Source organism: Eptatretus burgeri, chromosome 9 (genome assembly GCF_056783735.1).
Source record: "Eptatretus burgeri isolate ZD-2024b chromosome 9, Ebu_testis_v1, whole genome shotgun sequence".
Lineage (NCBI taxonomy): Eukaryota > Metazoa > Chordata > Myxini > Myxiniformes > Myxinidae > Eptatretus > Eptatretus burgeri.
The window spans coordinates 34,998,711-35,023,174 of NC_140969.1; the positions used below are offsets into that span (position 1 = coordinate 34,998,711).

The 24,464-nt window shown below is 46.6% G+C and overlaps 1 protein-coding gene across 1 annotated transcript in view; it reads right to left on the minus strand.

The window, feature by feature from the left end:
- Positions 1–2,509: 2,509 nt before the first annotated feature.
- LOC147019887 (uncharacterized) overlaps positions 2,510–24,464 on the minus strand; it is a 41,771-nt gene continuing 19,816 nt past the window's right edge. Inside the window, exons 2-3 of the mRNA XM_085894697.1 lie at positions 10,204–11,921; positions 2,510–4,969 (exon numbers count right to left, since the gene is read on the minus strand). Of these exons, the coding sequence (XP_085750823.1) occupies positions 2,910–4,969; positions 10,204–11,890 (3,747 nt within the window). The 5' untranslated portion in view covers positions 11,891–11,921 and the 3' untranslated portion in view covers positions 2,510–2,909. The remainder of the gene's footprint in view (positions 4,970–10,203; positions 11,922–24,464) is intronic.

The window sequence follows — 24,464 nt, forward strand, 5'->3', positions numbered from 1 at the left end:
TGACCATGAAGGATGTGTTCGAACCTTTTTAAGAGTTTTTTTTTGAGTGAGAATGAAGGATTAGAGAACAGAGATGGCAACTGAAATGGAAAATGGTTGATTTCAGTCGGAGTTGAGCTTGCGTCTGGTTTTTTCTCACGGTAGTTGATCTCTCGTTTTGAAGGTGATTGTCGATGTTTGTCGAAAGAAGCATCATGAAATGTAAATCCCAATAGTTGAACATTGTTTCCTGCCATGGATGGCAATGCGAGGACAGCTGTGTGTTTTCTTTTTCCTGCTTGTGAGACCTTGCTGAAAGTATAAGCCACATTAGGTGGAAATAAGGACCTTAACCAAAATCAAATCGGCTTGTTGTTGGCACCTGACCAACTCGTCCACCGAGTTTTGCCATAATCCGTCCACAACTTTTCAAATATCCTCCTATGTATCCTTTTCAGCCCCCATCTCTCAATTCTGAAGAATCACTTTAAAACAAAAAAATTCCAGTATTCGGATCTTCACCAAAATCGAAGCAATTCGTCCTTCTTCCACACACAACCTGTACGACCAAGTTTCGTCTGAATCTGTCCACACCTTTTTGAGATATCATACTCACAGACGGATGGGTGAAAGCAGAACCCCGTCCATCTTCGGTGACGGAGGTAACTACTAATACGCTTGAGCATCGGCGACCGATTTTCATGGCATATATAAAAAAAATATATATATATATATATATATATATATATATATATATATATATATATATATATATATATATATATATATATATATATATATATATATAGTTACGGTTGTGGCAATTCGCATTACACCATAAAGAGTCCTCAGGTGAGATATATCGGTAAGTTCATGTGTAGTTAGCCCAAACCCGTTGTATAGAGGGAATATGTATGATTCATCTGGGCTGCAACGCTTTGAGTTAGCCAGTTTTTCTTTCTCTATTGTTATTTTCGACCATTAATCCCCCAACAACTCAAACACCACCACCTTCGCCTCTTTACCTCCACAACTCCATCCTGCAAACATCGCTTCACCACCATTCTCAAACGACGCCCGCCAACAACCAAGCTCCCACCACCTCCGCCTTTCTTCCACACGTCGTGCCATGGGCTGTGAGTGCGTTCCTTTCGCTTCAAAAAGCGGATCAGGAATGCTTCACGCCCCCTTTTCATCCGTCCAATGACCGAGCATCGGGTAGTGTAGCCCCGCCTCCGAACCCGCTGTGAATGCGTTCCTTTCGCCCCGAAAAGCGGATCAGGAATGCTTCACGCCCCCTTTTTTGCCCGACCAATGGCTGAACAGAGGGTGGCGTGGCCCCGCCTCCAATCGCGTTTTGATCTGAATATTTGCATGTAGGCTCCTCCTGAGGCCTATAAAGATGCGAGCGCAAGGCGACTCGCGCTGAGTTGAGTTGGGAATTGCAGGGAAGTTGGAGGGAGTTGGAGTTCGCGTGGTTCGGTTGCAGGCGGCTGGTTGAGTTCAAGTCAAGGGAAGACGGCGGTCGGCAACGAGGTTGCGGTGTGGGGGTCACTCGTCTCGTCACGGGTCCAAGCCAGCCAGCCATTCCCCTCTCCCTGAGCATCAGCAATTCCCCCCCCCCTCATCCGTGCTGAGATAGTGCCGGGGGGGGGCCCGTTCCTCCCCCACCCTAAACGTGGTGCCAACAAAACCGCTCGCGCGGAGCACGCCGGAGAGGACTCGCCGACCACGCCAGGGGCACGGAGTCGGGGCGCAGCTGCGCGAACATTGCGGCTTGCCCGCCATCGCGTCACGAGGACGCGGGTAAGACCTTCCCGGTCTCGTGGACCTGGCCGATCCTCCAGGATCCACGTACATTTGGTCTACGGACCTGTCTGCCTCCTTGCCTATGAGGGTGGCTTTCTTTCTTTCGGGTTGAATGCATGCTGTGGCGCCGTGTCCAAGAAGTAGAACTGCCTAAGTGTCTGGGCCTGTACATTGCCCCTTTTATTCGGTGTAACTCTTTCTATTGCATTTGCTTTTGTTGCATTATCGTATGGCTGTATATACGTGCCTTCCGTGTGTGTGAATAAATGTGCTAACTTGTTGAACTGTTTTCCCGCTTTGCTTCGTCTCCTTCCTTTTATTGAATCTCCATCTTGCATCACATAAGGGATTGGTAGTGGGTTTAAAACGCCCGGTAATTAATCGGAACCGTCAAGGCCGACGATAACTCCGCTCGGTTATCCCTGTAATAAGGAAACAAACCGCTTAAGCGGTTCGTGTCCGGAGTCGGCCTGTGGCGTGGTACGATCGCCCGGTCGACCACTCGCGCAGGTACTTAGGTCGGTCGAATTTGGCGAGCAACCCTATCCTGCACGGGTGGGCAATTGGCACGATCGTGGTGAGGTTAAACCCCCACCCGTGACTGGCTCCGGGCGGTAGTTCCCGGAGGGTCACGACTGAATTGTCCGTTCCGGTGGGCGAGGCGGCCGCTTTTGGCTACACGCGGTCGATCGCATGCCGGCGGGCGCAAATTCGCAACAATATATTTTTTGTTTTACATGTGACGCAAGGTTTCAAGTTTCAAAGCATTTGCTCATCCACAAATGGAGTACATTTCAGCAATTTATTGTAAACCAAGGGATTCGCAAAAGAGCCGAAACATTCAGTCTGAATCGAAGCGCCCCCTCTGAAGAGCACGTCCGGCGGCGCACGCCGATATCTCCTCGATGGAAGTGTGTGGCCAGTTGCGACCACCCTCTTACGATGCGATGTCTTGCATTGAACCAAAAATCTTAATGTTGAAGCAACCGCGACCAAAAGTTGCTTTGCATTTATTGACCATAAAGCTCGTTACACCGACGCCGCCAAATTGATGCCCGTCGAGTTGAGAACAACCCAATCTCCATTGTTCGTTATTGCAGGTGAAGGATTTCTGACCAATGTTAATGGGTGAGCGAGTTGGTGGATGCTCCCAGCTCATCGATCTGCCTGCAAACATCCATAAATTCATTTTGCAGATCAGGCTGTTTGTTGGGAGTTCCTTCACTCATTACTTTAACGAGGGGTGTTTGGGAGATTTGCATCGGGGTGTTGTGTCTCTTTGGAGATGGAGGCAGCAGAACGCGACAGGATGATGAAAACGACACGGGTGTATCTGGTGAGCATCCTCCCCACAAGCGGTCGGCAGCAGATAGCCAATGGGATCCAGCAGGAAGGGTGTCCACCCATGAGAGGTTCGGTGGATAACCAGAGAAGTCACCGGTATCACTTTCATAGTCCAGCTCTGAGGTGTCGTCTTTGAATGAGTCCGGAGGCCCTCCAGGGGCCGTTGACCCTTCATAACGTGTTTCATATGGAGGGCTGTGTTGTTGGTGTTGCTGCCCGTTTTCAGGACGAGGATGTGGTTGCGGATGGGAAGTTGGCCACATAGGATCGGTGAGAGCGCTATGCACACTCACGATGGACTCGCAGGTAGGTGGCTTGCGTGGTTTCCAAGTTGGACTGCTCGGAATGGTTAATTTGCCGTTGTCAATTGATGTCGTGCAATGACTGTGGCTTCCATCACAAATCATTCCATTGCTCGGAGTGTTCGAGCTGACTTTGGCTCCATTTTGACAATACGATTTGGAATGGAGAGATACCATCTTCACAAATTCCGTGTGGTTATGAACAAAACCAGGGCCAAGCTCTTGACCGGCATGACCCAGTGCCTGTGTACTCTGTGCATTCTCGGCACAACGGCGGCCAAAGTCCGAGTACTCAGGAAGAACATTTGTACATTTCCTGTGCCGAATTAAACTCTGGGCAAACTTTCGCCACATTGCTCGGGGTTTCTGTGGCGAGGCAACCCGAGACAGCTGAAGGGCTGCAAAGAACACGCAGAACCCAATGAAAAGTTCAAATGAGCGGAGTAAACACTGAATGGGCAACCATAGGAACTCGTGTTCAGAATCCAGGTTTGGCACGACCGTGTGCGAGCTCAGTGCAGCATACGAGAAAAGCGCAAAGTACCCGAGGCCGAAGACCGCTGCGGCAAGCAGGATTAGTCCAGCGTACTGCAGGCCTCGGGCAGCGCTACAGCCTTTGTCCCGTGGCAAGCCATATAGCTTGGCTTTACAGCGACTGGCATTCTCCATTTCCTTGGCTCGATCGCCAGCGGCAATGATGATGACTGGAAATGCTAGAAAGAAGGCAATACAGAGTATGATTCCCCAGACAGTAGTGAGCATTCGTATTGCTAGTAAAGTATAATGGGTGGATGTCTCCTCCGCGTGTGACCCAACTGCCTCTGTTGTCCTCGATGTTGTTGCTGTAGTTGTATCTTTTAACTGAGGGGCAGACGCTTCCCGGTGCCCGATCGAAGACAACAGTCCTGAGGCCAGTGCTACACCAAGTATGGCAGCCAAATGCACTGCTACTGTGGCAGCTTGCAAGGTAGGTCCCTGTGACTGCTGTGGGGGTTGTTTTGACCTTGCACTCAATCCTAGTGCCAGTGCTACAGTAGCAAATGCAGAGGTAAGGCAAGGAAGGCAGGCATCGTGCATAGCAAGATGAGCTGCCGGTGGCATAAAGGCACCGACCACCGAGAACAAAAGGCCTGTGGCCCTGCCGACACAAAGGCTTAGCAAGAAGCCCTGCGCAGCAGCAATCGTAGCAGTAGTACAGCTGTGGTGTCGTCCGCTAGAAAATGGCTGTGAAGCCGGAAGTAGGGCCAAACCAACCAATGAGAAGAGACCAAGCAGAATAAATAAGGAAGCGAGGCCACAGGCTGCACGAAACCGATGAAGGTGAGGCGAGACGTCTCGATCGGATTTACTGCCCTTTGACATTGGCATCGGGAGAAGCGGTGGTGGAGGTCGCGATGACGATGTCGAGCCCTGTGCAGCTGCTCCTGAAGATACTGTTGGAAGGGATTGCAAAAGAGTACTACTTTGTCTTTGTGTAGCCACCCTTGGAGCAGACGAGACGATGGCAGATGTCGCGTCATGTGTCGCCCGCATTTCTGCAAAACAAGATCGATCATGTCAGACTCCGCGTGCACGAGATAGTTCAATTTATTTGGCCTCCAGGTCACTGTTGAGTTCATCAATATTTCCCTGAAATCACTGACCACCAGCAGTAAATTAACAATAAGGATAAAATATATCGAATGATTCGGCTCAAATGGCACGACCACATCAGAGATTTTGATTCCTGAAGATGTGCTCGTTTAATTAATTATTTATTTGTTTGTTTCCAATGTCGATGATTCATGACCCGCATGGCATGGGAACTGTGGGGGTGTGGAAGTGATGGAGTCTGCAGGCGGAAGAGGGGGCGCTGTTATGAGCTCCCTTAAGAGATCACAACTGCATATGAAGGCTCTGATTTGGAAACGTTTCATTTCTTTCGATGGTTAAACTGGGACCACACAGTGCGAAGGAAGGGAAAGTGTTCAAACTTTGGGAACTTTTGCCTCTCTCTCTTCCTCGTCCTTTAATGACGACTAGCATAACCCGCGCTCTGCACGACATCTTGGGGTGGGTGTGTTTGAGAAAGGAACTGATGCAGAGTATCAGTAGTAATTTTACTTTAATGCAGTAAGTGGAATACGATTTCACTGTTTCAGAACCATTTTATTTACTTTTTTTTTGTACCATGCACCTCATATGGTCTTTGAGATAATGTAAGCCGAATATCACGTTACTCGAGCGCAGAACAAAGTCGAAGATAGCGCGACACGAAACCACAAACTCGGAAATAATACATAAGATTCCCAAAGGAGCAAATGCAATGTTTTCACTGCACTGAACTCGACCATCACAGGGAGAAATCTCGGATTTTCAGGAAACTCCTACGAACATTTCCCAGAGGTGTGGGTGGCTGCTGTCGGGCTCACGGTTTTATTTAATCATCCGTCCGTCTGTGGGTCCATTTTGTCTTAATTTCAGGCTTGGTCAACAGAACGTCATGAGGGTTCAGCCAGTGAGCACATTATCGAATACACTCATAAGATGTGGGTAAGTGAAGTGGGATGCCGGGAGAAGAGAGCACCACAGGACATGACCACAGACCACTACCTAAAAGGGGTAGTTTGCAATGGTTACGTGGATTTTCGCAAATGGGCCACCACTCAAGTGTGTGTGGGAGTGTTTCATTGCACTTGGTCCATGAGGACGTGGCCCGAGAATACGCGCGATGAAGGTCACTCCTGGAGGAAGCACGCTCGGGCGTTTCCACATTACGGATGGTCCAACACCTGCTTGTCTGGAGTCCCAGGTGTTGGTTGCATCCCTGCCCCAGAGTTAAAGTTCCTTTCGAGTTTGACTTTTGCATTTCACTTTGGAAGGTGAAACATGAATAAAGATACTGCACGCCAACCTGGAGGTCACTGGGATTGTTGTTTTTGTGGTTGCACATGAAGGCTCTTCATGAACGCAATGCTTTGTAATGGTAGTTTTACTGCACCTGCTGAGGCCATTTACATGTTCCCTCAACTACTCTCCTTGTGCCATGAATCCCATGATGCATCCGTTTTTCATCTTCGGACTATTTCATCCCTTTGCTCCATTTTGTCCGTTGATCCGGTTTTGCCTCCTCACCCTTTCCCCTTCCATTTGTTCTTCCATCAGCCTTGACAGCTGTTGTGGGTTTTAATAAGCTGCTGCTCAAGAAGTCTGTGATCTCAAAAATAATCCGAAGTGTTCAAAATGTTCTCAGGATGAGATTATTCACAATACTGTAATCCTACAAAGCAGGTTGGCAGGATGGCCTAGAGGTACGCACACTTTCCTCCAAGCTGTCTAGCCTATGTTTGAATCCTGACCCAGCTATAAACTATCATCATGGTGTTTCACAGGCAGGGCGAGGCATAAATGTGTGTGCTGTCCCTCGGAGGGATGTTAAACTGGGTGTCCCATCTGCCAGTGTTGGTTGGTGGACATTAAAGATCCTTTATTGGTGCCCTTCCTTCCTTCCTTCCTTCCTTCCTTCCGTGTAAGTGCTTCTTCATCAGGATAAATATTCCCATAATTTCCTCTTTGAAAAATTTCCACTCAATTGCCAAAATTGTAAAACAAGTCATTTTGATCCGTGTCCCTGTATAGTTGTTTTGAGAGTGCGTTCCGATTGTCTGACAACAAATCAGATTTTGAATATCTTTTTCACATGGTCCACTATATGTATATGGACTGCTCCAGAGTTGGAACACCAACCATTGTTCATGTTCTGGCCCTTAATGGAAAAACATTCAATATTGTCTTCCCAAAAGCATTTCAATAATATGTTCGGTTTTGTTGATATTTTGTTCAATGTTTTGCAGCTTGATAAATATAATGTTTGTCTCTAAATATGTGCTTAATTGTGGTAGTTCAATAGATGTATGTTAGATCCCGGGCATCGCCGGGTACCTTTGTGGAAGGGAGGGAGTGGGGTGGGAGGAACAAGGACAAGGGATGGAGTGGGGTGGTAAGAGGGATGGAAAGGGTGGAGGATGGAAGGGGTGGGAGTCTGGAGGGAAGAGGTGGGGTGCAAGGAGGCAGGTGTGTGAGGAGGGACCCGGTGTTGCCTGGCAACACCGGGTACCTTTGCCAGTAGTAGATAATAACCTCTCCCTGAGACATGACGAACAACGATGCAATACGGTATACCGGCGTTGATATGAAGTACTACAGTAAGGGCCCATATGTCTATCAGCTTGACAAGTGCATGGCTGTGTCTGTTCGAAATTGGTTGGAGGACAGCAAAAGTGAAACCTGCAGTGGTTCAGCCAAGAACACCGAATTAAACCAAACCACTCTGGGACTCGTTGAAAAACACCGCACGAGGGCCAGTCTCTAAATATGTGCTTAATTGGGGTATTCCAAGAGATGTACATGAGATCCTGAATGAGGAATGGTGCAATCCATCCATCCATCCACTGGGACCATACTCTGTGCAGAGCGTTGGTGCTGCCTCAGCAGTCTCCTTGGCAATTGGACACAATCCTGGACGGGTCACCACTCCGACACAGGATACCAGCAAGCTGGCACTCATTTTGTCAACCTCAGAAGGATGACAGGCAGAGTCAACCCCACCTGGTATTTATTCAACAGCTGAGTGGGATTTGAACTCAGGATCCTAGGATCCCAAAAACCCACCAACCCAACCATTAAACCAACATCAGGCATAATGATGCAATATTTACCCTCATATCATGTCCACCAACATTTGGTGCCGTGTTCGTGACACCCGATTAGAAATTGTATCAACATCTGTGAATTCATAACCCTGCATATTGACTGACTGTCCAAACAATTTTGATGAAATAATGAAGCCGCGGAGGGAGGTGGAATTGAGGCCGAACAGGGATTGGGATTCGAACTTGGAACCTCGATTTACTAGGAATCTTTTCCCCCTCACATCCCATCCCCTTTTCCCTTCCTCACGTGAGAATCTTCCACCAAACATCATCGGTTTCCAATTCCCTGACTGCACGCGCTTGTGTGTATCCCTGGATTAATTTTTCGGCGAAATAAATCCAGAATAATTTAAAATTGTGTACTCTGGAAATATTCACTGTACGTGTTGTAGAAAGCTGGTACACATGAATCACACCTGTGTCCTCCCAAATTTGTTCAAAAGGACCAGGTACAAGCAGTCGCCATCATTCATCGGGCATCGCAAGTGGGTGGGTTTGGGACGCAGTGCCATGTGGCACACCACCTGGGACCCCGCCAATCCATGCCAAGGCCGCACGGCACTCGCTTCCCCCACCACGTCCTCCTTTGGATGCTCTGTGAACGGGTTTGTTTAGAAACCTCCCCTTCTTCTGTCAGCCAACTGTGTTTGCCTCAGAAGACCTTGCCTGGTTGTGCCCACAAACTATCCCTGATGTGAAAGGCTGTCCTTGTTCCAGCGATTCATAACAGCTTGTTCGTTTGATTTCGGAGGGGAAATGACGAACCGCCCACTTTGACAGCCGAGCGGAGCAAAATATGTATATATTCTTGCAACACCTCGGACGTGGCAGCTCTGAGAGACCGGCCCGTTTATGTAGCCTCAAAGGGCTGTTGCTTAGCTGTGCCATGTCCTTCTCAAGGTCACTGTGTCTCAAACAGAGAGCGTTCAGTGCCGTGTGGCTTTAGGCGCCGAGCCCTCAATTCCGTCCCACCCATCCTAAAATGGACCTGCCATGCGGTCACACTGAATGGACAGGACATCAAACCCCTCCAAGGAACCTCCTTCTCTAGGATCGGGGACTTGGCTGAATGGCGTATGTTTTCCTTCCATTTTCCTGGAGTTTCCCTTGACTTTATGTCTGGTCTCTGAGCTATACCCACAGCCATACTCAATATGTACCAGCACACCTGCCTGCGTGGGTCAAGGTTGACATATATATATACACATATATATATATATATATATATATATATATATATATATATATATATATATATATATATATATATATATATATATATATACCTGGTTCGGTTGTCGTCCTTTATTGATCTCGAGTGCTCACCATTTGTTTCATCTCCATTATCACCAAGTACGTATATTCCACTCGAGAATGCAGATGGCCTTGATGAGTGATGCCACTTACTGGCTCCAAGCTACACTAAAATGGTCCACCAAGTCATTGCCCTGAAGAATAGAGTGATGGTCGCAGCAGGAACTCCAAAAGTCGAGCTCATTAGCCTTTGAAAAGGCCACAGTGAACTCCCATTTGCCTCTGGCACATAATTGCGGCCGCAGGTAATTTATGGCGACACAATATAACACGATCCGTGACTTTCAATGATTACCGCCTGGTTGGGAAACAGATTTGCAGTTGAGAACAGCTGGGATGGGTTGCGAGGGGCAATTGGAGGAGAGCGGGTGGGAGGTGGTCTTGATAACCTGGACCTTTAGCTTGGATGGTTGTGATAAGTGAGGAGCAACTCAGTTTTACTGAGTTTTGTTCACATATTTCAGAAGAATTTGAGGAGAGGTGACTCGGAAAGTTACCACTAGTTTATTTTCATAGTTGTCCATATTGATCGACAACTGTATTCTCATAACAAGTGTGAATGATCCGATTGTATTCCGATCCTGAGTTTTAACTTGGTGACTTTCCAAGTTAATTTGGTGACTCGTTAAGTTGCCTGGGCTTTAAAACTTGACATTCAACAGACCTTTTCAAGTTGACAATCAAAGACGACGATTCAATAAGACAAGGTTCATTTTGATCACACATGGAATGTCACAAGTACTCAAGTTAGCCAAGTTGCTTACCGGTGGGCCTTGTAGAAGTGACACTGGATCCCAAAAAGGCTGGCAGCTCTGTCTGGGAGGTTTGTGGTTGAGCCGATATTGACCGAGTTGGAGGACTTCCCGTGGTCGACGTCAGGTCAGATGCAGCAGTTGAGGTGTCCGAGTCCACTTTGCCACCACTCGATCCGTCAGGCACCTTTGAGGTCTGCCTCCAGTCATACATGATGTTTGAAGGAGAAGCAGTGACGGTTTCTATGTTTTCAAAGGTGGGATCATGATTGGGGTCAAATGCAACGATTTGAGCTTCGAAAGCATCTCCCGATGCCTCTTCTTGCCCATGCGCCCCTTGTAATGGAGGCGTCGAGGGAAGCATATGGTTGGTCTTCAAATCAACCTCAGCTGGGATTTCTGATGCAAGGGCCAGGATCATTGTGCTCGCAGCTGCGTGTGTGTTATGGGAGAATTTGGCCTCATCAGGACTTGGCAGCTGCTCCACACCCTCCCCAAATGATGAGGTCTCTGAGGGGGTAGCTGAAGACGATTGTTCTAGCCTTCGAGCCTCTTCTTTTTGCCACCACCACCACCACCATGGTGGCTGTGATGTTGCAACTGACACACTACGGGGTTCCGACAATGTCACGGAGGTGATGGAAGATTCTTCTATGTTTTTCACATGAGCTACCTCAGTCTCTGTGGTATCAAATGTGGTTGGTGTGAGGAGTGAAAGATCAATGTTTGGACTATTTGTTGCGGCGAATAGCTCTTGCTCTGCATTTTCAGCGAGCTGCGGCACCGTTGCTCCGCTCATTTGTTCAATGTTTCTTTGGGTGGTAAATATTGGAGGCACACTTGGAAAAGACAGATCGACTGTGGTACTTCTTGAACCCTCACTCTGGTATACATCATGTGCTAAATCTTTGGACAGGTCATGGCCTCTCTCTCTGAACGAAGTTGTTTGACCGGCCCACAAGTCTCCACTGGTCCAAAAATGGTCTCGGTCCTCCGAGTCTTGTGTTGACATCATTGGCTGTGGAGTATTCGTCCTGAGGTCCTTCGCGAATGGAGTATCCGTGCTACTCGTGAGTAAAAACCTGGAAGTATTATGAAGAGTCCAACCGAGTGAATTTCCTTCCATGTCTGATTGGTCATTCGAGGTTGATAAATCAGCATTCTTTGTTGTGGGTTTCACGCTCGTTTCATCTTGCAATGTTGAAAGCTGTATGATGTTTGTTGTCTTTCCTTGTAATTCAGCTGAGGCATAGTTTTCATCAACTTCACGTTCTGTAGTCGTGGTCACAAACGATAATGTTGGCCACATAGCAATCACTTCTTCTGCAAGCTCGTCGATGCTCTCGAGATCATGTGTTGTTGGAGTTTGAAGCTCTGCAGATGTCGAATAGGCCCGATTAGTTTGTTGGATATCAGAGTTACTTTGAGGGGGTGGTGTGACTGGCCATGAGACCCAGCCTTCATCCGACGTTTCCATTGTTCCCGTCCTGACTCTGGGTACTTCCACAGCCTCGTATACATCAGGGACAGGTTGATGCCTCGCCCAGTTGGACATCGAGTCTCTGGGTCCCCACCACCAGCCACGGAGAGATGTCGTGCTGTGTTCCAAATCCTGCGCCAGGCAGCGGAGGTGAGCGGAAAACACGATGGCAATGGCAAGAAATGCAAGGCGACCTCGTGGACTCGTCCAGTCACCCATGACAAATGAACCACCTCACAATCCAAGCGGTCTTCAAACAAATAGAAAAGAAAAACGAGCAAGAGAAAGTGAGCATGTGAGGATCGATAGGGTGCAGAATGTGGGGGAGAAAAAGGGGGATTCGGTTTGCATTTGATGGTTAACAAAAGCAATGATGGAGATGGTGAATACAAAATGGCATTTTAACTGTAAATCACAAACACTTCCAAACACAACGATTAAAACATTAAACAACACAACATATCTATCAACAAAAACATCAACACTTCCTTCGAGGGAATCTGAACCGGAACTTGCAACTTCGATTAAAAGTTGATCATAAAATACATGAAACGTATTAATATAATTAATAATAATAATAATAATAATAATAATAATAATAATAATAATGATAATTTAAGTATATCCTCATTGCAATTCAGGACCTGTGTTTGTTTGTGTGTTTGTTTGTGATTGTTTGTGTGTTTGTTTGTGTGTTTGTTTGTGTGGCTGTTTGTGTGTTTGTTTGTGTGGCTGTTTGTGTGTTTGTTTGTGTGGCTGTTTGTGTGTTTGTTTGTGTGTTTGTTTGTGTGTTTGTTTGTGTGGCTGTTTGTGTGTTTGTTTGTGTGGCTGTTTGTGTGTTTGTTTGTGTGTGTGTTTGTGTGTTTGTTTGTGATTGTTTGTGTGTTTGTTTGTGATTGTTTGTGTGTTTGTTTGTGTGGCTGTTTGTGTGTTTGTTTGTGTGGCTATTTGTGTGTTTGCTTGTGTGTTTGTTTGTGTGGCTGTTTGTGTGTTTGTTTGTGTGTTTGCTTGTGTGGCTGTTTGTGTTTGTTTCTGTGTTTGTTTGTGTGGCTGTTTGTGTGTTTGTTTGTGTGGCTGTTTGTGTGTTTGTTTGTGATTGTTTGTGTGTTTGTTTGTGATTGTTTGTGTGTTTGTTTGTGTGGCTGTTTGTGTGTTTGTTTGTGTGTTTGTTTGTGTGGCTGTTTGTGTGTTTGTTTGTGTTTGCTTGTGTGTTTGTTTGTGTGTTTGCTTGTGTGTTTGTTTGTGTGTTTGTTTGTGTGTTTGTTTGTGTGTTTGCTTGTGTGTTTGTTTGTGTGTTTGTTTCTGTGTTTGTTTGTGTGGCTGTTTGTGTGGCTATTTGTGTGTTTGCTTGTGTTTGTTTGTGTGTTTGCTTGTGTGTTTGTTTGTGATTGTTTGTGTGTTTGCTTGTGTGGCTGTTTGTGTTTGTTTCTGTGTTTGTTTGTGTGGCTGTTTGTGTGGCTATTTGTGTGTTTGCTTGTGTGGCTGTTTGTGTGTTTGCTTGTGTTTGTTTGTGTGGCTATTTGTGTGTTTGCTTGTGTGGCTATTTGTGTGTTTGCTTGTGTGTTTGTTTGTGTGGCTATTTGTGTGTCTGTTTGTGTGTTTGTTTCTTGCAAAATCAAAGATTTGCAAGTATATTGGTTGGTCGACTTTTATTACTTGCAAAATCGAAGGACTCGAAGATGAGAACAGGATCATTGTAGCCAGTTTGAACGGGTTGGGATGAAGGGAGAAGGGAGAAGGGAGAAGGGAGAAGGGAGAAGGGAGAAGGGAGAAGGGAGAAGGGAGAAGGGAGAAGGGAGAAGGGAGAAGGGAGAAGGGAGAAGGGAGAAGGGAGAAGGGAGAAGGGAGAAGGGAGAAGGGAGAAGGGAGAAGGGAGAAGGGAGAAGGGAGAAGGGAGAAGGGAGAAGGGAGAAGGGAGAAGGGAGAAGGGAGTTGTGATTTGGATGTGGATGAAGAGGGTGGAATGGGATGTAATTTGTATAAATTTAAATCCTTGTAGTATAAACATTGTATTTTCACAAATTTACATTCAAAAAATGTTCTTTTTTTTTCATCCGATCACCATGTGATGATCAATTCCGATGAGGGCTTACAGAACTCAGCACGTGCATCAAGATCATGTTCAGTAAAATTGCAGGAAGGGAAATATGGTTTTGGCTTGGACTTCACCTTTGAAGGTAATGGACAGGTTGAGGGGGGCATGAACCTAAATTGGTCAGTGTAGACTCATTGGTGTGGTCTACCGATATTGGTTGCTCATCCTTGAGTGTCGAGCATTGCTCTTTCTTTTTGAGCTTCAGGGTCTCTTCCTTGTGGAGGACTGCAACAGAGTTGGACATACGCTTGGTGTGCGACTTTGTTTGAAGCCAAGTGGACAGATCATGCAAGGTATTTGTTTGGTCAGCATCAGCTTTCTGGATCTCATGGTCAATGCAATACTCCACAGCTCGTGGAAACGCACAGGTAGCTTACTCATGAGCAGATCGGCGTGCGAGAAGAACTTTAGTCATAACTGTTCTCTCGTTTGAGTGATTGCAGCATGCCAACTAGAGGGAGTGGACAGATCAGGCAAAGTCATAAGAAGTTTCGACATCCCCAACTTTATTGGTGGTGCACTCAGCACGGTGTATATCTCGCTTTGGAATGACCTCTCTTGGCTGTCCATATTCATCTTTCAACGTGAATAATATGTCTCTCTTGGTGGATTCAGGCACGTGCTGAGTGTAGATATCTGTACAGACGGCTGGGCCAAATAGTCGGGATGTTGTCACAGTGCAGACATTCAAGGTGTCCACTGCAGTGGTAACTAACAACAGCCGAGTTTAGTAGGCCAGTGGTTAAAGGGTTAATCGTGGGTTTGCAACACTATTGTTGATGTCCACCGTGTTGGTACCACTGCAGTGAGGGAAAGGATCAGGTCCATCGGTAGTTTGTCCTTGAACCATGGTATCCTTATATCAATATGTTCAGATGTTCGTCTAGAAGGACCATATGATAGAGGAGGGGTGTTCTGTTGTTGGCTCGCTTACTCCTTATAAATCAGAGAACCGAAGGATTGGGGTCATGGTCAAAAGCAGATTTCCAATCAACATAGGTGTGTGTGTGTGTGTGTGTGTGGGTTGCATGATGCTCTGGCAGTGTGGGATTAAATTGTGGAGCCAACGTTGCTATTTGTGTTTCATTCAGGGAGAGATGAAAGGGAGGGGAGTGAGGTGGGTGACAGAAATTCCATCGTGTTTGCACATGCACGTAATTAAAGGAAGGCAAGTGAATAGATGAAAGTACCTGCATATGGCACTAACGATGATGTGTAGACAACAATTTGTTCAGAAGACACAATCATGATGGTGCAAACGGCTTGTTCCTTCATATGCTTCCATGTCATTCTCATTAAATAAATTGCAATATCAATGTTGACGACCTTTTAGCATGAATATAGCTTGGTGACCATTATATAAGGGAACCATTGATGCCGTTAACAAAAAGTGGGGTTGTATTTCCAGATTGAAGAGAGATGTTCAAAGACACTGCCCTGGTGTGTTGCTATTGAGGTGGTTATCGTCGTTGAGTTGTGAAGACCATGGAGAGCTGGCCCGTTGAGGCCAAACCCGACTGTGTAATAATGGTGCCTTGTCTTTGTCCCTTGATCTATTGCTACCTTGAGACATTTAACTTATTGGCATTTAGACATCAGGATGTTTTGGTGGTCACTGCCACCCAGCAGGTGTAGTCCGAACAGGAATTTCGAGAAAATAAAAACATTGAGACAAAATATGCACAATGACCTCCTTTTTTGCAAGCAAGGCACTGCGTGATCGTCGACGTTCACAAGCATGAAATCCTGCTGAATGTCTCCTTTGTTTCAATGACCCACCCAAAGAGGGTATGATATTAAACAACTAGGTAAACGGATTGCTTCACTGCATTTCCATTACGTTTTGTCTCTCTTAAGCTTTAACCCACCGAAGCACGGAGCCGACAATTTGTCGTTCGATTCGCTTTTGTTTGAAATCAAAATTGAACGATTAACCAGAGTTTGTGGCATAATGGGTTTGGAGTGTCTGCTTGGAGTCAAGGAGGTCAGTGGTTCAAACCCCGGCTGGGTCATACCGGACTTTAAAAATGATACATGCTGCTTCCTTACTTGACGCTCAGCATTTAGAAAAGGACCAACTCCTTAAAAAACAAAAAGCAGCACGGACCAACACGCTCAACAAAAAAGGAGTATTCTCCTTAAAAAGCAACACGGACCAACACGCTCACCAAAAAAGGAGTATTCTCCTTAAAAAGGAGCACGGACCAACACGCTCACCAAAAAAGGAGTATTCTCCTTCAAAAGGAGCATGGAGCAACACGCTCACCAAAGAAAGGAGCATTCTCTTTAAAAAGGAGCATGGACCAACATGCTCAACAAAAAGGAGCATTCTCTTTAAAAAGGAGCATGGACCAACACGCTCACCAAAAAAGGAGTATTCTCCTTAAAAAGGAGCATGGAGCAACACGCTCACCAAAAAAGGAGCATTCTCCTTAAAAAGGAGCATGGACCAACACGCTCACCAAAAAAGGAGTATTCTCCTTAAAAAGGAGCATGGACCAACATGCTCACCAAAAAAAGGAGCATTCTCCTTAAAAAGGAGCATGGACCAACACACTCACCAAAAAAGGAGCACGCTCCTTAAAAAGGAACACGGACCAACATGCTCAACAAAAAAGGAGCATTCTGTTTAAAAAGGAGCATGGAGCAACACGCTCACCAAAAAAGGACCATGCTCCTTAAAAAGGAACACGGACCAACACGCTCACCAAAAAAGGAGTATTCTCCTTCAAAAGGAGCATGGAGCAACACGCTCACAAAAAAGGACCATGCTCTTTCAAAAGGAACACGGACCAACACGCTCACCAAAAAAGGAGTATTCTCCTTCAAAAGGAGCATGGAGCAACACACTCACCAAAAAAGGACCATGCTCCTTAAAAAGGAGCATGGACCAACATGCTCACCAAAAAAAGGAGCATTCTCCTTAAAAAGGAGCATGGACCAACACACTCACCAAAAAAGGAGCACGCTCCTTAAAAAGGAACACGGACCAACACGCTCAACAAAAAAGGAGCATTCTCCTTAAAAAGGAGCATAGACCAACACACTCACCAAAAAAGGAGCATTCTGTTTTAAAAGGAGTACGGACCAACAACCATAGGTTGGCGACCACTGCGGAAGCTTTGATTGGCCAAAGAGCCTCCTCTTGTGTTGAAGTTCCTTTTTTCCAGTTCTGGGTTTGGAGCATTGGCATGTGTCCTTCGGGGCTCCCTGCTGACGACCTTAAAGTTAAGTTTCCGGTCGTTATCTGTTTATTTTCTCACCTACATGTTACTGTGTGTTCCTCGTTCGGTTTTGTTTCAAAAATCGTGCTATTTTGTGAGATTTCGTCGAACTTGTGTGACTGGGTGCTTGAGGCCTATCCTTGAGGCTTGAGGCCTACACTTTGTTCCCCTCGGTGTACGATCGTGTTTATTTGTTTTTTCTCCCCATTATCTTCAATTTCTAACTTTACCACTTTCTCAACGTCCCCCATCCCAACTAATCACTCTATTTCTTATCTTAAAAATAAAACCGCGACCTTTCTCCGATTCTTCTTCTTCTTCAGCTCCTCTTCTTCTTCCTCGATTTTTTTTCTACAACACTTCCATGACCTAATCTGTTGAAAACTCTCTCAAACATTAATAATAATAACAAAAACGATCTCTTATAATGCTTCATCTTCCTCTTTCATGCGTGTGGTACTCTTTACTGTTTCATAATGCACGACTCTTCTGATATTTAAACGGACTGCTCTCATTTCGACCTCTCCTTCATTCCTTGCCTAAAAAATCCAACTGTTACAGCGTTTCTTCTCTCCATTCTCTGAATTCGCCTTTATTGCATCAATCAAGAAATGTGTTTAATCGCATAACTGACCTAAAACTTTAAAAAGCCCCAGTTTGCTATGAATGTTCACTTTCCATCAACCATTCTTTTTTTCCAACTTCAGTGCCAACTCACTCCTCTCACCCCTCCCTTTCAAAGCAATCATCCCACTCTTCTCCCTCCAAGCCTCCCTCTCACCTCTCTCAAAAACTCCCTCCTCACCTTTCTCCCACCATTCATCCCCCTCACTCATCCTTCCCAAAGTTGCCCCCCCCTCCCATCTACAAAGCTGCCTCCTTCCACTGCCTTATCACCTCCATCTCTTCACTCCACCTCCTCAAATCCTCAACTGCCTTCTTTCCCCTCTCTTGTCCCCCCTCTCCCCCAGTACCACAGAGCCTTTTCTCCTCCTCATTCGGCCCCCTCCCTAGCGATTCTGCAATCCCCCACACTCCTTCAACAACACTCCTTACCTACCCCCCTTGTCCCTTGTCCTACCCTCCCCCTCCACCCCCACCCCTGCACCCAAAGCCTCCCCCCCTACCTCTTCATTAAAAGTATGGACCTCAAATATCTGGGGCCTTCGCTCAAACCTTTCAGATCTTTCCATACAGGTTGCCACTGACAAACCAGACATAATCTGCCTAACAGAAACTTTCCTCCTCCAAGACGTGTCTGACTATCAAGTGTCTCTCCCTGGTTACCCCCTCCTCCGGTTTGACAGACCTGAGCCTTGCCCTGGTGGAGGAGTTGCTCTTTTCATCAAAGACTCTATTCCTCACTCTACATGCACTGCCCTCACTCTCCCATACCCCCAGGAATACCTCTGGCTCCGGCTTCCCCTCAACTCCCACCTTATGTCTATATGTGTACTGTACCGTCCACCTCACAGTGATGACTCCATCTACATACTACACCTCACTATCTGAAAACATGGACCAACTTCTATCTTCTCATCCAAACTCTCTCTTCCTCATATGTGGTGATTTCAATTGTCATCATGCCAGTTGGCTAGGTGTGGGTACCTCTCTCACCTGTCATGGCACCTCAGCAAAAGCTTTCTGCGACTCATTGGGACTGACTCAATCAGTCAACTTCCCTACCCGGATCTCAACCAATGGTACTCCATCTCTTCTGGATCTGATTTTGACAAATTTCCCTGACAATATCTACTGCTCTTCCTTCGCTCCAATCGGTTCTTCTGACCACGTCCTTGTCAAAGTGGACATCTCTCTGGCTATTATCAGAGAACCACCTCACCGCCGTCGAGTCTGGCATTTCACTCAAGCCGACTGGCAGGGTCTTCAAGCAGTCCTCAAACTTATAGACTGGTCTCCTACCTCTACTTTCTCCAACATCAACTCATCCTGGGAATTCTTTCAAAGAAACTTGCTCTCCCTCATGCACAGATTTATCCCCTCTCGTGTTCAGTTGTCCTACCCTTCCTTCCGCCCTTGGTTCACTGAAGCTTGTGGTGAGGCAGTTGTCCTGAAACAACTTGCCTTTGCCTCATGGAAAGCAAACCCAACTGAGGGCAATCTCAGTTCCTTCCACAAAGCTCGGAACAAGTGTGTATCTACCCTCAGGAGAGCCAGAAAACAACATCTTTCTCATCTCAAGTCTGAACTCTAAAACCTCTCTCCCTCCTCAAAAATCCTGGTGGCGTCTAATCAAATCTGTTTCTGGTGTATGTTCCCCCTCCATCCCCTCCCTTACCTCAAATGGCAGCACTGCTGATACCGCACGTGAAAAGGCTGAATGCCTAAACTCGGTGTTTGCAGCTAAATCTTGTGTCCAAAACCCAACACTTTCTCTACCCACCTTACCCAGTCGCACCCAACTGTCCCTGGACTCTGTGTCCTTTTCTCCTGACAAGGTGGAGAGCTTGCTTTCAAACCTCGAGTCAGATTCTGCAACCGGTCCAGACGGCATCAGCCCACTTGTCCTCAAAGCCTGCTCTTCTGCTCTTGCTCACCCTCTCTCTGTTCTATTCACCGTCTCATTTGCTCAAGGTCATCTGCCATCTGCTTAGAAATCAGCAAACATCACTGCCTTGCACAAAAAAGGTGCAAAAACAGATCCCTGTAACTACAGACCAATCAGCCTTCTCCCAATCATCAACAAGGTTATGGAATCCATCATCACTTCAGACATCAAATCCTTCTTCTTCTTCTCCAATGGCTTGATTTCTGATCATCATTTTGGTTTCAGACCAGGTCACTCCACCCTGGATATGCTGCTTCTGCTCTCTCAACAATGGATGGAGGTCCTCAATGCCAGACAGGAAATCCGAGCCATATCCCTGGATACATCACATGCTTTTGACACAGTCTGGCACCCTGCACTACTCACCAAACTCTCTTCGTATGGTATCCAAGGCCATCTCCACTCATGGCTCGCAGACTTCCTCTCCTGTCGCAGTTAACGTGTGGCCCTAAATGGAGTTCTTTCATCCCCCCCCACCCCCTTCCTGTCCAGGCTGGAATTCCTCAAGGTAGCGTTCTGGGCCCTGTTCTTTTTCTGGTTTTCATCAATGATCTCTCCGACTCTCTGAAAAATCCTCCATTTCTCTTTGCTGATGACTCCACCCTCTGCCGTACCATCGGTCATCCCTGAGACCGGCAAGCAGCAGCTTCTTCGCTCACTGCTGATCTGGATAAAATCACAAACTGGTCCAACTCGTGGAACATGTCTTTCAATCCGGACATATCTCACACTCACTATGTCTTCGAAAGGACCATATAGAAACCCCCCCCCATCCACTTTCTCAACAACCCTCTGGAAGAAGTCCTTTGTTTCAAGATTCTGGGTCTCACTATCTGCCATGACCTTTCCTGGGAAAGCCACATTTCAAACCTCGCCTCCAAAGCCAGTCGCCGACTGGCATTCCTCCATCATGCAAAGTCCTTCCTCGGCCCACCTGAGCTCCTGACCACTTACAAAGCTTTTGTTCGCAGCCTGATGGAGTACTGCTCTCCACTCTGGGCTGGTGCTCCTGCCTCCCACCTTTCTCGGCTTCACGCTGTAGAAACCAAGGCATTTCGGATCATTGGCATCTCCCGCAATGAGGCTGAGTCTTTGTGCCTCTCACTCAATCACCGCAGGTTGGTCAGTGGTCTTTCTGTCTTCTACCGTCTCCTCTCCAGCCTCGCCCCCCTGCTCTCTCTGTGATTTGTCCCCAACACATTTCCGCAGGGCGCTCAAGGTCCGCCAACAACCCCCTTTTGGTAAAACTCCCAAAATCACGAATCACTGCTCACCTTCACTCTTTCATTCCTCTTTTTCCCCGCCTTTGGAATAAACTCCCTCACTCTATTCATTCCCATTCTTCCCTCCAGGCCTTCAAAACAGCTGTTCACCACCACCTCTTATCATCCCCCATCCAAATCCTCGATCTTTTCTACCCCCGATAATCCACCCAAGCCCACCTCCTTCAAATTCCCTACTTTCCTTCCTGAAAGTCCCTGAAATGTCCATCTTTTATTCCCCATGTTCCCCGTCCCATCCCTCTCCCTTCCACAGATCTCCAAATGTCTCTGTTCCCCACTATTTTGTCCTTCCCACTCCCTCTCCTCCTGTCTCATGCCCCCCTTGATGTGCGTTGTGTGTTAGCTCTCATACGAGCCTCCACAAGGTATACAAAAAAAAGACAAGTTCCTCATGTACATATTACTTGCAGAGCACCCAACCTCTGGGTGTGTCGAGTTTGCGCATCACTTGCTGAAAAAACGTGAAGTCTGTGTTTTGCAAGAAGACCACAGATGTTTGCGTGGTGTGCACCTAAAACGTTCTCGATAATATAAAGGTTTAACATTCCAAGAGCAGTTAGGATCTTGGGGGACGAAAGGGTCTCATCTCTCAAGCATGTACAAAGGGTCTAAAGAGGTCTAAGTGGTCAAAAGCTATAAATGGTCAAGAGTCCAAGCTGTCCAACATTTCTGAAGAGTCTAAATCGTGTTACTGTCGAAGGGGTTCACGGCTTCATGGGTGGCTTCACGGTCAGCCAGTGTTTTTCGTTTTTATATAAATAGATAATTATAAGACAAAAAGATGAGTTGCACTCAATAGCGCAGCTTCCTCGACAATATTGACTTTACTTTCCATTCAACGAGAGAGAGAGAGAGAGAGAGAGAGAGAGAGAGAGAGAGAGAGAGAGAGAGAGAGAGAGAGAGAGAGAGAGAGAGAGAGAGAGAGAGAGAGAGAGAGAGAGAGAGAGATATAAAAAGGTGGTGGAAACACAGTGAAACAATTAAAAGACGTTCCATCACTGTCCTACAGCCTTGAGTGTGGTCACACAAGCCATATGCATTCTTTCTGGCTTACGGCACAGCTCGGGCCACCTGCACCTTGTCAATTCTCCCAAAACACAGCAGACAGAGATTTCTCATGCTCACTGCAGTATCAAGCAAAGAACAACATTCAATAAAGTGAAGCTTCTAAGTAGTTGTGGAAAATGAGTCTTCAATGAAGGTGAGTTGCCTGTCTGTGTCAGCGGACAGGCAGAGTGATGAAAGGAATCAACACAACGCTGATCCAGGCATACTAACGTGCTCGAAGCACACTCCTCGTTTCCCATGGCAGTTAGTATACTTCGATCAATGTTCTGTTCTTTACTTTCATTCTTTTTAGCCGTGAGTTACCTCCACCACCGAAGGTGGACGCAGGTTATGTATTCACCCCCATTTGGTTGTCTGTCTGTTTGTCTGTGAGCAGGATATCTCAAAAAGTTATGGAAAGACTTGGACAAAACTTGGTGGACAGGTTGGGTGTGTGCCAAGGATGAATCGATTCGATTTTGGTGAAGATCCGGATCCAGATCTGGGTACGTGAATTATTTATTTTTTTCCAGTGGGATACAAAATGTAGACTGCTTAGCCTGGTAGAGGTGTGTGCCCTACTGAGTGCCGTTCTAGTGTTGTCTTTTTGACGGTCTGCCAGAATCGTTGACTCGAGGGCGTTTGGCCTTCATGCGATTGGAAGGGCACACAAATGCAGGATTTCCTGAATGATCCCTCAAACAGGCTGTTGTTTTGCCTCGTTTTCTATTGTCTGCCTGAACAATTGCTGGTCCAAGCCATTTTATAACATCCCCCCACCTCCCCCATTGGTGTATCCACATGTTCGACCTTCCTCCACCCTGGCTCTCTCTCTCTCGCTCTCTATATCGAGTGCAGCCTGTGGCTGCTGGTTGCGTCATTGGTTGGGACGCGGCTATGCCGCTGATGTAGTGTCCCCCTTACTACTACACTGGTGCTCATTTTGCCGACCTCGGAAGAATGACAGGCTGAGTCAACCTCCTGGTGTATTAATTCAGCGGCCAACGGGGCTTGAACTCAGGACCCTTGGATCCCAAGCCGCCACCCGAACCACTAAGCCAACACCAGGCTTTGCGCCCGGGCTGATACTCGATTATATCAGTCTGCTTTCTCCACAGATATCCTTTCATGTCACCATTATCTACACGGTCGTCTTGGCACTAAAAACCCCTTTCAGATTGCATGTTGCTCATCAGACCGTTGTCTCCTCTCCTTGACCCGTCCAACATGGCGCCATCGTTTGTTACAAGCATGATCAAGTTCATGACCGGTTTCTTACGCACACAAGAAACAAATTCACGGAAAGGTTTTCAAGTTTGTCATTGTGCTTGCGAAATTCCATTTTTTTGGCCATGAATGGAAGAGAAATGCTTGGAATTCAATAGAATTCAAATGACTTTGTGGAGAAATGGAAAAAGTTACTGCTAGTTTAGTTTTTGTTCCATGGCTAAGATCAGATTTTTATCTTTTCTGTGATAACCCAGCAGCTGTAGTGTTTATGTATGTATGATATGCTACCATGTGGATCATATAGAAAGAGACTGCAGGCCTCTCGACAGGGAAATACCTGTACCTCATTGACCGCCATCTCCTTCCAGTTTGTCCCAGACTAGCTGACACAGACACCTCCTTGTGAGAACAAGGAAAACCAGGAAATGTCGAGCATATAGGGCCGCCTTTGACAGAGATAGATGGTGTAGAGCCCTCATCATCATGACAACTCTACTTTTGTGGACAAAGTGACACTGGTAGTTTGACAATTTGGTGTAAAATTGAAAGCGTGAGAATAGATGCCATGGTAGACACATGAGCAAGCACCGCAATCATCAGCATTGTGGTCCTGAATTTTAGTGCAAACAGATGGAATAACATCTACCATTTAAAAGATCATAGTCTGCAGTTGGCTATCAGAGCAATGGCTCCCATCACCAGGCATGGTTTTGTGGTCCTTAAAATTTTGAAAGGTAAAGAAGAGAGTCGAGGTTTGGGTGGAGGAGGTGTGCGACCTCTGCCTAACAGGGTTGGATTTGTTGACTGCCGGTGGCTGGAATATCAATTTGGACTGGAGCATCCTGCAAGTGGGTTTGGAGGAGCTGTCATTGGGGAGATTGAGCACCGAGGACAGAGTGGGGCGAGAGACCCCAGACTTGGAGGGGGGGTGGGGTGGAGTGGGGTGGTTTCGGGCTCTGCTCCTACGACTGGCACTTTGTGTCAAAGTTTGCTGAAATTGCCAGGCACCTTCATCAACTCCCAGATAAGATGACCCGGTCTAATTGTACAAAATAGAGCAATGAGGCATTCATTAAAACAAGAAAAAGAGCAATCAGACATTGCAGACCCTTGCCAGGACTTGTTTTGTGTGGTGTATTTTGTGTGGTGTATTTTGTGTGGTGTATTTTGTGTGGTGTTTCTGTACTGGTTGGTGTGATGTTATTAATAAGAGACAGAATGAGAAATGCCACTTTAGAACTGCTGGCAGTGATGACTGAGTACCAAAACGTCCCGCTTTGAAGCAACCCCACTTTGATCGGACACCTGACCTTGACCCATGATGTTTTTCACGATTATTCAATTG